We start from the raw sequence: 13,511 nt of genomic DNA on the forward strand, positions 1-13,511 counted from the left end.
TCAGCTCTGAGCCCCTTCCTGTTTGCAGTGGTAATGGATAGGCTGACAGATGAGGTTAGACTGGAATCCCCTTGGACCATGATGTTCGCAGATGATATTGTCATATGCAGTGAAAGTAGGGAGCATGCAGAGGAACAATTGGAAAGATGGAGACATGCACTGGAAAGGAGAGGAATGAAGATTAGCCGGAGTAAAACAGAATATATGTGCGTGAATGAGAAAAGTAGAGGGGGGAGAGTGAGGCTACAGGGAGAAGAGATAGCGAGGGTGGACGACTTCAAATACTTGGGGTCAACAATACAGAGCAATGGAGAGTGTGGTCAGGAAGTGAAGAAACGGGTCCAAGCAGGTTGGAACAGCTGGCGAAAGGTGTCTGGTGTGTTATGTGACAGAAGAGTGTCTGCTAGGATGAAGGGCAAAGTTTACAAAACAGTGGTGAGGCCAGCCATGATGTACGGATTAGAAACGGTGGCACTGAAGAAACAACACGAAGCAGAACTGGAGGTAGCAGAAATGAAGATGTTGAGGTTCTCGCTCGGAGTGAGCAGGTTGGATAGGATTAGAAATGAGCTCATTCGAGGGACAGCCAAAGTTGGATGTTTTGGAGACAAGATTCGAGAGAGCAGACTTCGATGGTTTGGACATGTTCAGAGGCGAGAGAGTGAGTATATTGGTAGAAGGATGCTGAGGATGGAGCTCCCAGGCAAAAGAGCAAGAGGAAGACCAAAGAGAAGGTTTATGGATGTGGTGAGGGAAGACATGAGGGCAGTTGGTGTTAGAGAGGAAGATGCAGGAGATAGGCTAAGATGGCAAAAGATGACACGCTGTGGCGACCCCTAACGGGACAAGCCGAAAGGAAAAGAAGAAGAAGAAGAAGAAGCACTGAAGAAAAAACAGGAACCAAAACTGGAGGTAGCAGAAATGAAGATTTTGAGGTTCTCGCTCGGCGTGGGCAGGTTGGATAGGATTAGAAATGAGCTGATTCGAGGGACAGCCAAAGTTGGATGTTTTGGAGACAAGGTTCGAGAGAGCAGACTTCGATGGTTTGGACATGTTCAGAGGCGAGGGAGTGAGTATATTGGTAGAAGGGTGCTGAGGATGGAGCTACCGGGCAAAAGAGCGAGAGGAAGACCAAAGAGAAGGTTGATGGTGTTGTGAGGGAAGACATGAGGGCAGTTAGGGTTAGAGAGGAGGATGCACGAGATAGGCTAAAATCGAAATAGATGAAATAGATGTGGCGACTCCTAACGGGACAAGCCGAAAGGAACAGAAGAGGAATCCACAAGCTTATCATTTCTCACATATTTGATATTACATGGAAAATTACAATCAAAAAAATGTTAAAATAAAAATATCCATCCATCCATTTTCTGAGCCGCTTATCCTCACGAGGGTCACGGGAGTGCTCTAGCCAATCCCACTTGTCATCGAGGAAAAGGCAGGGTACACCCTGAATTGGTTGCCAGCCAATCACAGGGCTAAAATCAAAATATTGATATTTATTAGAATACTCAATATAATACGCACTATATACACGACCGCTGTATATAAAGAGGAGCTAGTGGCGATAGGTCCAAACATAGTAGAATGTAAGATGAGGAGAGACAGTGCTGAAAGAAGGACTCTGATCCTCCATCATCTGAAGGAAGGGGAAAACACATTCGCGCGTGCACACACAGACTCCCCCACACACGCACAAGCGCGGGGTGGTGAACGCTAGCAAGGAGCTTTAAACCGTTTCACTCGATAATAAGACAAAGTGACGCTAACCCCACGACAATGGAGGAAAACATGGATGAATCACAAAGCCAGAAAGGTAGGAAGCATGAAATGTATAAATTATATCTTACCTGTGTGCCATGCTTTCATTGTGCTGTTCATCCATCTTTCCAAGTGGCTTTTTTTGGTTTTGGAAACAACATGTACTGCATTTAGAGACAAACATATGTACTGTATATATTTATTCTCAAAGTCAAAAAGGTGTTGTGTTAATAATAATTTTACTCTGAAACAGTTTCTCATTATTTACTTGGGACCGTAATCATTGAGTTACTGCTCTTGATTATTCTGCAGAACATGCAGCCATATTCTGCCTTGTCTTTTGATGAACGGATAATGAAGCAGATTGAGGCTGAGATGAAATGGCTTAGGAAGGCTGGATGGGCGTTTCTTTAGATCCATCCATTGTTGGATAAATGGAAGGGGAGATGAAGGAAGTAGATGTGGAAAGTGAAGGGAAAAAGGTAAAAACAAAGTGGAGGCGGTAATAAGGACTCAATTGGGGTTTTCATTGTTAACCTCTATTGTTGGTGCTTCACGCTTGTCTGACCGTCTTTTCCTCCCCTCTCTACATGTCTCCCGTTTTTGGCTGTCTGTCTCCCTCTCCCCTGCCTTCCCTCCATTTTCTGTGTCTAAAGCCCCTCACTGGTTTACATGAGCACTAGGACTGTTTATCAGTTTTCAAATTAGTTTTCTGGGTTTTATCTCTCTATCCCGACAGTATGTTGCTCCAGGTCTCTGTTTTCACTTCGTATTTTCCAGTCTGACTGCTCTGAATCATATTTTTTTTTCCCATCTCAACCACATAACATACATTTTGTTTCATTATTTTAACCTTTTTTGTTTTTTAAATCACAGGGCTTATTTAGTTCATTATTATTCCATCTGATTGTGTGTCAAAATGGGCGTGTCTGTTTTCTTTCTAACATAGAGAGCTTGACAATGAACAGTTTCAGATCACGCAGATTAAACCAATGATTAAAATCATTTTTGGTTTGAATTTGTATTATTTGAGCTACATTTATCATTGCATTGAAGTGAATACAACTAATTCCAGAGAAACACTTATTGTTTGATTGTTTGGATTTCTGGATTTATTGTTTTTCTGGAAGGAATTTGTTTTTCATTGTAAAAGCTTTTGCTATTGTTCATTTCTGTCGAACTAGGAACATAATTTAACACTAGCAATACAGTATACATTTTGCCTAGCCTCCGTCCACATGAGATCCCCTTCCTTTCCCAGTTCGATAGACTGCATCATGTTCAACTGCATGTTAACTACAGGCAAACAGAATTTTAAAAAGCATCAGAATCATTTTGTCACAAAATTATTTGGTAGTAATTATGATTTAATGAGACTGTAAGTTATTTGTGTCACCAGCATCATTATTTTTTTACCTCTCACATTTTATGCTCTACCTGTTTGCCGTTTTCATTTCGTCTTCACTCTTTCTTATCCTTGTGTATTGAAATCCAAGATGGAGAAGGAGAAGTGAAATGCAGTCAGTGCTACTGCATCTCCTACAACAATATACAGGAGCCAGTCATTTTTTATATGTAAACTCTCTACCCTCATTTTTTTGGACTGTTCTAACTTCAAGTGGAGTGCGGATAGCAGACTTTTCCCCAGCCCATCTGGCATTGGCCAAATGACAAGTTTGAATGCTCCGTTGAATAGTATTGTTTTCACCTTCTGTCTGTTATTGTAGTATCCCGTAATTTGACTGTCCATAGACTCACTATAATCTGTCTCCCATGGATTTCTTATAAACACAAGAAAAATGGCCCCTTGATTCGTGATTATTATTATTACCATGATATGCTTGTACAGAGAATGACAAACAATATGGGGGAATTACAAATTGTGTGCTATTATCACATAATTTATACATGTTAACATGTCCATGAATGCAGAGAGGGCAGACCTAAATACAGTGAAGAAAATGAGTATTTAAACACCCTTCTATATTGTAACTTCTCCCACTTAGAAATCTTGGCAGGGTCTCGTAGCTGCATGTCCACTGTGAGAGAGATAATCTAAGAAGAAATATCCAGAAAACACAGTGGACGATTTTTTTAAATCATTTGTGTGATACAGCTGCCAATAAGTATTTGAACACCTGTCCATCAGCGAGAATTCTGACCCTGAAAGACCTGTTAGTCTGCCTTTAAAAGTCCAGCGCCACTCCATGTATTATCTTTAATCAGATGCACCTGTGTGAGGTCGTTAGCTCCATGAAGACTCCTGTCCACCCCATACAATCAGTAAGACTCAAACGTGTAACAAGGACAAGACCAAAGAGCTGTCCAAAGACACCAGAGACAAAATTGTACAACTCCACATGACTGGAAAGGGCTATGGAGAAATTGCCAAGCAGCTTGGTGAAAAAGGTCCACTTTTGGAGCAATCATTAGAAAATGGAAGAAGCTAAACATGACAGTGAATCTCAATTGGAGTCATATATTATAGCAGGTTGTTCAAATACTTATTTTCTTCACTGTAACGCCTGTTGCACCACTTCTGGTGTTGAACAATCAAATGTGAATTTTTTTAAAAAACAGACTGGCAGAGAACAGCAAGTTATTCTGACGAAAACCATCTCATCAACATACAGCATCAAAAGTGCAAATCAAAGAGTGCAAAGTATACTGTAGCTGAGCTCCAGAGATGCAGTCGGGAGATGAGAGAAGGTTCAAGTACGGGGATATCCTGGATGAAAACCTGCTCTCAGAACCTGAGACAAGGCTGAAATGTTACCTTCAATACAGATTGAATGGCCCAGCCCGAGCAATGGCTTAAGCCCAATTCAAGCATCTCTGGAGAGACCCGAAATTTGAATTAAGAAAGAAGAAGAAAGACAAAGAAATTAAGGTCATGCACAAACTGCACTCTAAGTAAGTGCTCAACTTTCCCTTGCTGGACTGTATACATTACCCAACAGATTATTCTGATTCACTGTTGAGAAATGTCTATAATGTATTACACTTTCCAAAACACTCAACCGTGTACCTTGCTACTCCTAACGTCTCTACCACAAACCTATGTATACTGTATATAGGATTTGCAGTTCTTGTTAAATTAGCATGATTGAACCATCCATCTATATTCTGAGCTGCTTATTCTCACAAGGGGGAGTACTGGAGCCAATCCAAGCTGTCATCGGGCAGGAGGCCGGGTAGACGATGCACTGGTTGCAACCCAAGGCATATGGAGACAGACAATATTTGCAATCACAGTCACACTTAGGGGCGATTTAGAGTTTCCAAATACAGTTAATTCATATCTTTTTGTAATGTGGGAGGAAACCCTAGTGCCCAGAGAAAAACTATGCAGGCACGGTGAGAACATGCAAACTCCACACAGACACAGACGGGATTTGAACCCCGGTCCTCAGAACTGCGGGGCCAAAGCTCTACAGCTGCTGGACATGCTTCTCCAGATTGACTATATTAGTTATATTGTCAATAGCAGAGGTGGAAAACCTGCAACTCTCGTGCCGGATGCGGCTCTTTGCCTCCTTTTATGAGGCTCTCGTGAAGGTACGAAAGCATATTCAAATTATGTTTATCTGTATACGCATGCACGCACGTGCTTTCCTTGAATTCACTACAGTAGTTGCGAGCGAGCATTGCTTATGTTTATTATGGTATTTGCGTGAGTTTATTGCGGTTGTCACAGGTTTTGGGACAACAAGCTCAGTGTGTGTGCGCGTGTGCATTGATGGATAAGTGAGACCGGACCCTGCAGTGTGTGCAGCGGGAGGTTGAGAAGTACAAAAAAGTGCAATCGCGTTCGGGGAAGAGTTCCTGTAATGTTTCTGCCACCCAGCTCAGCTGTGGAACAAGAGTTAGCCCTGAGCAGGATGAGAAGATGTTTCCTGACCATGATCACGTGATCGCAGCAGGGATGCCAGGGAAAAATGCACAGCTAAACGGAAATATGTGGATGAACACAGGATGTTTTAACCAGAGCGAAAGAGTTCATTGTCATGGGCGTGGCCTGGGGATTGCTGTGAGGGGCGTGGCTGGGCCACTGCTCTGGGCGTCCCCACCTCTGACAGCTGTCACACAGCTGCTGTCATTCGACTGTAATTAGACCAAGCAATTAAACTGAGGTTTTGTCACTGGCATTTGCCAGTTCGTTGTGTAGCATTTATTGCATGTTGGATTCTCCACTATTGAGTGTTAGTCTAGTGTAGCGCTATCATTGTCATAGTGAGTCTGTGCCCTTTTAGTTTTTCCAAGTCTTGTCAAGTTTCTTATTTTGTTCCATAGTCATTGGACCTCGTTTCATGTTTTTTGATACTGTCTTTAGTCTGGCGTTTTTGTGCCTCTGTGTTGTCTGAGTTAGTCAAGTTTCTCAGTTTGAAAAATCACAGAGAAAAGCAGATGCAGTTTTTAAAAAAAATAATGAACCATCATGAAACGAATGCTTGCATCATATCAAGTAGCTTGGAACATTGCAAGGGTCAAAAAGTCATAATTTGAAGAGTAATTTATGAAAAAAATGCCTCAGTGACTGAACTCTTGGGTCCTGAAAACAAAAACCTAAAAGTGGGACTGTCATCCCTATAAACATTCTAAAATAGATATTGTGATGAAAAATACATATAACAGTATTCACTACAATGTCTATACGAAAAAAAAAAGTGAGCGGAGAACGCATCATCCATGCACAAAGTTGCGCAATCGAGTGTCCCTCAACATCCAAGTGGTCGGCATATTAGTCGCGTCCTCTGTCCTTGACGTCATCGTCACTTCCGCCGTTGAAAACGCGCAGTGCCTAGTACTATGGAAGCCGAACAACAGAGATATTCGGATTTTTCCAACACCCCTTCTGACACCGAAGCGCTTTTCGAAAAGGACAACACCACATAATCGAGTGAAGTTACCGGGGCAATATTACACTATTGTTTCGACCCCTCAGGGTGATATTACACTATTGTTTCGAGCCATATTCAGATGATATCCAATCACGGCCAAACCGCATCCGGTCCGATCCACTTCCGTGGTGGAGATGAGCCATTGCGGCTAATCACAACCGGCTGGTGTGGCTTATGACAGAGCCGAGCGGTGCTGCTTTAGGGGCGTGTTCACAGTCGAGCCCTTTATGCATTCTCGGCTGGGTTCTTCAGAGCCGCCCCTGTCGCAAAGCCCGACGCGCAGCCTTCGCAGAAGCTGTGACCGCCGAACGCTGTGCCTCAGCCGGTGTGGCTGAGTTTCGTAGCCCGTGGTGGCATATAAGGAGGAGGTGGAGCCGAGTTATGATACTTTTAGGGGGTATGTTCAAAGTCGCCGCAGTACGCGATGAACACTATTGAGTCAAGGCTGAGACATTGTTGGCTGGGCGATGCGCACATCAACACATTTCATACGCAGATCTTTTGCTATGTTATGAGAGAGATCCATTTACGTGGACCGCCCCAAACTATTATTTTTTTATAGTAGATGTATACACACCTACCTGTTATTTGAAACCCACGAAGCTCTCGACCTCTGAAACCGTGCAATCCATTTTTCACAATGAACAAGGTCTCTTTCAAACTTATGAAGTGTAATTCCATTCTTCCAAGTGTTCAAGCAATGTCCAGAAATGCAATGAGCCGGCATTTTGGCTAACACAAAGGAACAACGAGCTACCTTCCCGGAGGTAAAAATAAAGGAAACAAACGAGTCCACAAGGGAGCGCCGCTGTCCTTTATGTCACTTCCTGCTTGTTCCCAAAAACAAATCCCTGAGAGCATTTTCATGGCGGGAGTTACAAAAAGCTGTATAATTCAAAATCAGGTTTTGTGGTGAAAAAAACATGGGACCATATTGGCTGTGGGTTTTTCATTAATAATATACCAAAAATCATCCGTTTGCCAACCCTTGACCTTTAAACAAGTGGTACCAAGCCTTCAACTGTCCCGGCGGACAGTTCAACAGAGAATATCGGACATTTGCATGTCGACTGATTCACAGTTGCACCAGGCCTCCAATCGTGAGTATTTTAGTGTTGCATTACATGAGAATTGTGCCATACAAAACCAGACTTGGTTGAATTGGTAGTTTGTCTGTGTGATAGCGCACAAAATTTTATTCTTTTTAAATAACTGGTCTGTGATCTTGGTACTCTGTTGGAATCAGTTTTTCTTATCACGTTGGTGTGTGACATTTACAATAAATCTAGCAGAGCAAAGGTATGTGTGTTCTTCTCATGTTTATGATATGGTTCTTTGGCTCTGTGATGTTTATGATGTGGCTCTTTGCCGTTAATCTGTATAAAAATAGCTCCTCATCGCTGACTGGTAGCTACCCCTGGTCTTTAATATAAGGCACAATCAACATATTTAGACATACCAGTTTATTTGTATTTTATTCATTCCTCTCCTTTCCAGTGCATGGCTCCACCTTTCTAACTGTTTTTTCACCTGTCCCCTGCTTTCACTGCAGATTACAATGTCATCTGCGAACAGCGTGGTCCAAGGGGATTCCAGTCTAACCTTATCTGTCACCTTATAAATTGCCACTGCAAACAGCAAGGGGCTCAAAACTGATCCTTGATTCAGTCCCACCTCCACTTTAAATTCTTCTGTCACACCTGCGGCACATCTCATCACTGTACACTGCTCTCATACATGTCCTATACTATTTTAACATACTTCTCGGCCACTCCAAACTTCCACATGCAGTACCACAGTTCTTCTCTTGGTACTCTGTCATAGGCTTTCTCTATACCCACAAAGACACAATGTAGCTCATTGTCTGTACCATTAATATCCTCAAGGCAAGTAATACTTCTGTGGTACTCTTTCTAGGCATGAAACCATACTGTTGCTCACAAATACTACTATCCTGAGTCTAGACTCCATAACTCTTTTCTATAACCTAATTGTGTGGCTCTTCAACTTTATTTCTCTATAGTTTCCACAACTCTGAGCATTGCCTTTGTTCTTAAAAATGGGGACTAGCACACTTTTCAGGTATTCTTCTGGCATCTTCTCTCCTGCTAGTATTCTATTGAATAAGTTGGTCAAAACCTCCACAGCCACCTTTCCAAATTGCTTCCATACCTCCACTGGTATGTCATCAGGACCAACTGTTTTTCATTTTTCATTTTGTTCAGTGCCTTTTTAACTTCCCCCCTTACTAATCATTGCCACTTCCTGGTCATTCACGCTTGCCTCTTCAACTCTACCTTCTCTCCCATTCTCTTCATTCATTAACTTCTCTTTCCATTTACTCAGTGCACTACTTGCACCATTCAACATATTTCCATCGCTATCCTTAATCACCTTTACTTGCTGCACATGCTTCCCATCTCTATCCCTCTGTCTGGCCAACCTGTAGAGAACATTTTCTCCCTCTTTCGTATCCAACTTTGTGTACATGTCGTTATATGCCTCTTGTTTAGCCTTCGCCACTTCTACCTTTGCCCCACATCGCATCTCAATGTATTCCTTCCACCTCTCCTCAGTCCTCTCCATGTCCCACTTCTTCTTCGCTAATCTCTTTCCTTGAATGATTTCTTGTATTTTCCAAGTCTCCTTCTCCCCTTTTCTACCAGAAGGCACTCCAAGTACTCTCCTACCTGCCTTTCTGAGTACATTGGCAGTAGTATTCTAGTCTTCAACTTTATTCCTCTATAGTTCCCACAGCTTTGCATATAATCTTTGTTCATGAAAATGCATTGGAAGGATTGTAATTCATAGGGAAGAGACTTGAAATTTCCCACTCACCTGAAATATAAATCAATCAGTCAGAGAACTCAAGACACTCCAGACATCTCATGCAGCTGGAAAAACAAATGTGAAAAACTTTCAGCACCTAAAATCACCATGAAAAAAGTTTTCCAGGACAACTAAGGATGAGTTGTTCTCTATGATGGTGCCAGAAAGTCTTCTCTTCTCAACAGGGAATAATTTCACTTACAATAAACTGATTCTTTGACCAGTTTGCATGAGTACTCAGTTAAATGTGTAAACAAGCTGACCAGATTTACAAAAGAAAAATTACCTTGTGTATAATCCACATACCCATTTCATTATTTTGACCACTATCAGTGAATAACTTAATGGAGAGAAGATGTAGTCAATATAAATCGATTTAGCACACTCACATTGAGTGAGTGTTGGCAGGGTGGGGTGAGAGTGGGAAACAGCACAGAAGACAAACAAATAGCAGTTTCCCTCTTTGTGTCTCCGAATGTGATTTTATTTTCCTCAAATAAAGAGTGAAAAATGTCACAAGCATGGGAGATGGGGTTGGACCCAAATGTCGGACTCCTGAGGGAGTGACAGTGATTTTGAGATGGTTTATCCTCATGAGGGTCATGGGAGGACTCTAGCCAATCCCAGCTGTCATTGGGCAGGAGTCGGTCACTGTGGGTATCATTTGTCAGACAAAAAAAAAAAAAAAAAAACTAGAAGGAGTTGCGAGAGAGAGCCTGAAAACAGCATCAAACTTTACTCACGTTGATGTATCTCCTTACAGTGCTGTGAAAAAGTATTCGGCCCCCTCCTGATTTCTTGTGTTTTTTCCCCATATTTAGAACACACAAAGGTTTCACATCACCAAACTAATTTATAACACGAAGAGCAGTGGTCCCCAACCACTGGGCCGCGAACTGGTACCAGTCCGTGGATCATCTGGTACCGGGCTGCTGAAGTAATACTTAATTAGTTCCGTTGTATTCAATATCCAAGTCTGAAAAATCTTTTATTTTGAAAAATTACCAGATTCTCTGGGTTACATCTCGGTCACTTGAGTGCCAAATTTATCAACACAAGCTAGAAAAACCATGTCTTTAGAACATTTCTTTTCGATTGGGAAAAGGCCCAGTGAAGAGATCAAAGAAGAGCCTACAATTGATCGGTCCGCAGTTATAAAAAGCTTGGGGACCACTGACTTAGAGACAACCCAAGGAAATACAAAATGCATTTTTAAAATGACAATTGAATTTATTAAGACACACACAAAAAATCAAACCTTTCTGACCCTCTGTGAAAATCTAATTGCCACCTCACAAAGTCCCTGTGACTGACAACAAATTTGAGAAAGGCGAGTTTAATTTCACAAGACACACCCAAACCTGATTACTACCATACTTGTTGAATAAAGATTCACTTAAATAGAATCTGTCAGAGGATGTGAAATAGGCTACAAGATCTCGAGAACCAAGGCATCGCGCCACGATCCAAAGAAATTCAAGAAGAAAGGACAAAAAAGTGACTGAAATCCATATGTCTGGAAAAGGTTGTAAATCCTCTCGAAGGTTGTTGGGCTCCAGCAAACAATTATCAGAGCCATTAACCACAAATGGAGAAAACTGGGAACAGTGACAAACCTTCCCAGGAGTGGACAACCAGCTAAAATTACTCCAAGAGTGTCACAACGACTCATCCAGGAGGTCAAAATTAAACTTTGAACATATCAAAAGACCTGCAGGCCTCGTTGGCCTCAGTAAAAGTTATATGACTCCACCATAACAAAGACTGGCCAAAAAGGGCATCCATGGGAGAGTTCCCAGGCGCAAACCATTGCTGTCAACAAAGAATACAAAGCTTGTCTCGCATTTGCCAAAAAAAATCCCTTCTTGATGATTCTCAAAAGATGGCGAATGATTGTGTGGACTGATGAGTCAAAAATAAAACTTTTTGAAAAGTGTGTGGCCCCAACAGCTGGCATAAAAATGGCAGAACATTTAATAGTAGATTGTTTGTATTGAGTATCGAATACAATATAGAAAATAATGAATAATAAAATAAGAATATAACAATGAAATAAATTAAATAAACGTGAAAAATACACAAGAACATGAACCAGCCACTCTAACTTTCTTTCTCTTTTGTCTAAATATACCGTTCAGTTAAACTTTTTTTGATTATTAAACACTCCATGAATGTTATTTTTCAACAGCTGAAATAAATTTGTCAGTTTGAACGTGAAAATGCATGCAAATTTCAACTCACCATAACGCAAAGTCAAAGGGAGCCCTGGGCTTCTTTCTGTGCAACGAGATGGTCCTATCAGGGGGTAATGGGAGACAATGACACCCGAAGTGTGTTGTTTATATCCATTACGTTGTTTTGTTTTGGTTGCTGTCGCTCCAGAAAACCCCTGTTCACAGATAAGTCGGAAATGAGAGAAATCTTTGCAGCGGCTCTTGTAATTTGAACACTCTTGTGAGCGTTTCCCTCTGGATAACCATCTTATTTCCATGTATAAGAGATGCATCTGCATCCATCTTGTAGGAATAATTGTGATCATAATTATCATACATTTGCTTCCAATAAAGAAATGCTTTGCTCTGCCCTAGATAACGTGGCAGCCTCCTAGCAGGAGATAGCAAGAAAAAAAAACATCTAATCATCAGAACTGTTAGAACTGCTGCCTGTTAAAGAAATGATGACTACACATGTATTCAGCAATCTTCCACACATGCACACGCACATGAACAAGCATGTACAGCTTGTTTCAAACTGTTTTGCTTGTCGTCTCCTTTTTGTAACATCCATGTAAATAAGGGGCGTCTTAAAACTAAATAAATAGAGGTGCTGAGGAGAGGATAAACAGAGAGTGCAGTGGTGAATTGTACGAGACAGCTGCTCTCCTCTCTCCTCACGAGACTTGAACTGGTGTCTTTGATTCCTTTTTTGTCCTGTTTAATGAATGTCTGATTGGTGAACCTGACATTGACTTGGTCCTTCGAGCCGGATCTCCAGATACCTGAGGTTTCCAGGGGCCGAGTCGACGTCCAGGCAAAGACCGTGGCCACGGCATTTGAGACCCTTTCCGGGACTGGGCCTCGACTTTGCGCCTGGAGGCTGAGGGTTGACGAGAAGCCGAAGGAAGTGAAGACATCTCTGGTGAGTAGGAAACTCCCACAGTCATGAGGAATGAGTGAATGCGCGTCTGGGTGACTGCGGCAGAACCAAACCTCGAGAATACTGGTCACTATCGAGTAGACTAAAATGCAGCCCTATGGGGGCACAAACCAGTGCAATCTGTAGGCCGGTCCCAAGCCTGGATAAATGCAGAGGGTTGCGTCAGGAAGGGCATCCGGCGTAAAAACTGTGCCAAACAAATATGAGCGTTCATCTAAAGAATCCCATACCGGATCGGTCGTGGCCCGGGTTAACAATGCCCGCCCCCGGCACTGCTAACCTGCAGGGCGTCGGTGGAAATTCAGTTACTGTGGGTCGAAGACAAAGAAGAGGAGGAAACCGGATCCAGCGTCAGAAGAAAAAGAGGAATGCAGAGGGATAGAGATGGGAAGGATGTGCAGAAGGTTAGGGTGATTAAGGATAGAGATGGAAATGTGTTGACTGGTGCCGGTAGTGTGCTAAATAGATGGAAAGAATACTTTGAGAAGTTGATGAATAAAGAAAATGAGAGAGAAGGAAGAGTTGAAGAGGCAAGATGAAGGACCAGGAAGTGGAAATGATTACTAAGGGGGAAGTCAGAAAGGCACGACAAAGGATGAAAAATGGAAAGCCAGTTGGTCCTGATGACATACCAGTGGAGGTATGGAAGCAATTTGGAGAGATGGCTGTGGAGTTTTTGACCAACTTATTCAACAGAATGCTAGCGGTCGAAAAGATGCCTAAAGAATGGAGGAAAAGTGTTCTAGTTCCCATTTTTAAGAACAAAGGGGATGTTCAGAGCTGTGGGAACTATAGAGGAATAAAGTTGATGAGCCACACAATGAAGTTATGGGAAAGAGTAGTGGAGGCTAGACTCAGGACAGA

General features: G+C 42.2%; 1 protein-coding gene across 1 annotated transcript in view; it reads left to right on the forward strand.

The window, feature by feature from the left end:
• Positions 1–1,720: 1,720 nt before the first annotated feature.
• gpm6ab (glycoprotein M6Ab) overlaps positions 1,721–13,511 on the forward strand; it is a 71,757-nt gene continuing 59,966 nt past the window's right edge. The window contains exon 1 of the mRNA XM_061830827.1: positions 1,721–1,816. Coding sequence (XP_061686811.1) covers positions 1,780–1,816 — 37 coding nt within the window. The 5' untranslated portion in view covers positions 1,721–1,779. The remainder of the gene's footprint in view (positions 1,817–13,511) is intronic.

Source organism: Syngnathoides biaculeatus, chromosome 9 (genome assembly GCF_019802595.1).
Source record: "Syngnathoides biaculeatus isolate LvHL_M chromosome 9, ASM1980259v1, whole genome shotgun sequence".
Classification (NCBI taxonomy): Eukaryota; Metazoa; Chordata; class Actinopteri; order Syngnathiformes; family Syngnathidae; genus Syngnathoides; species Syngnathoides biaculeatus.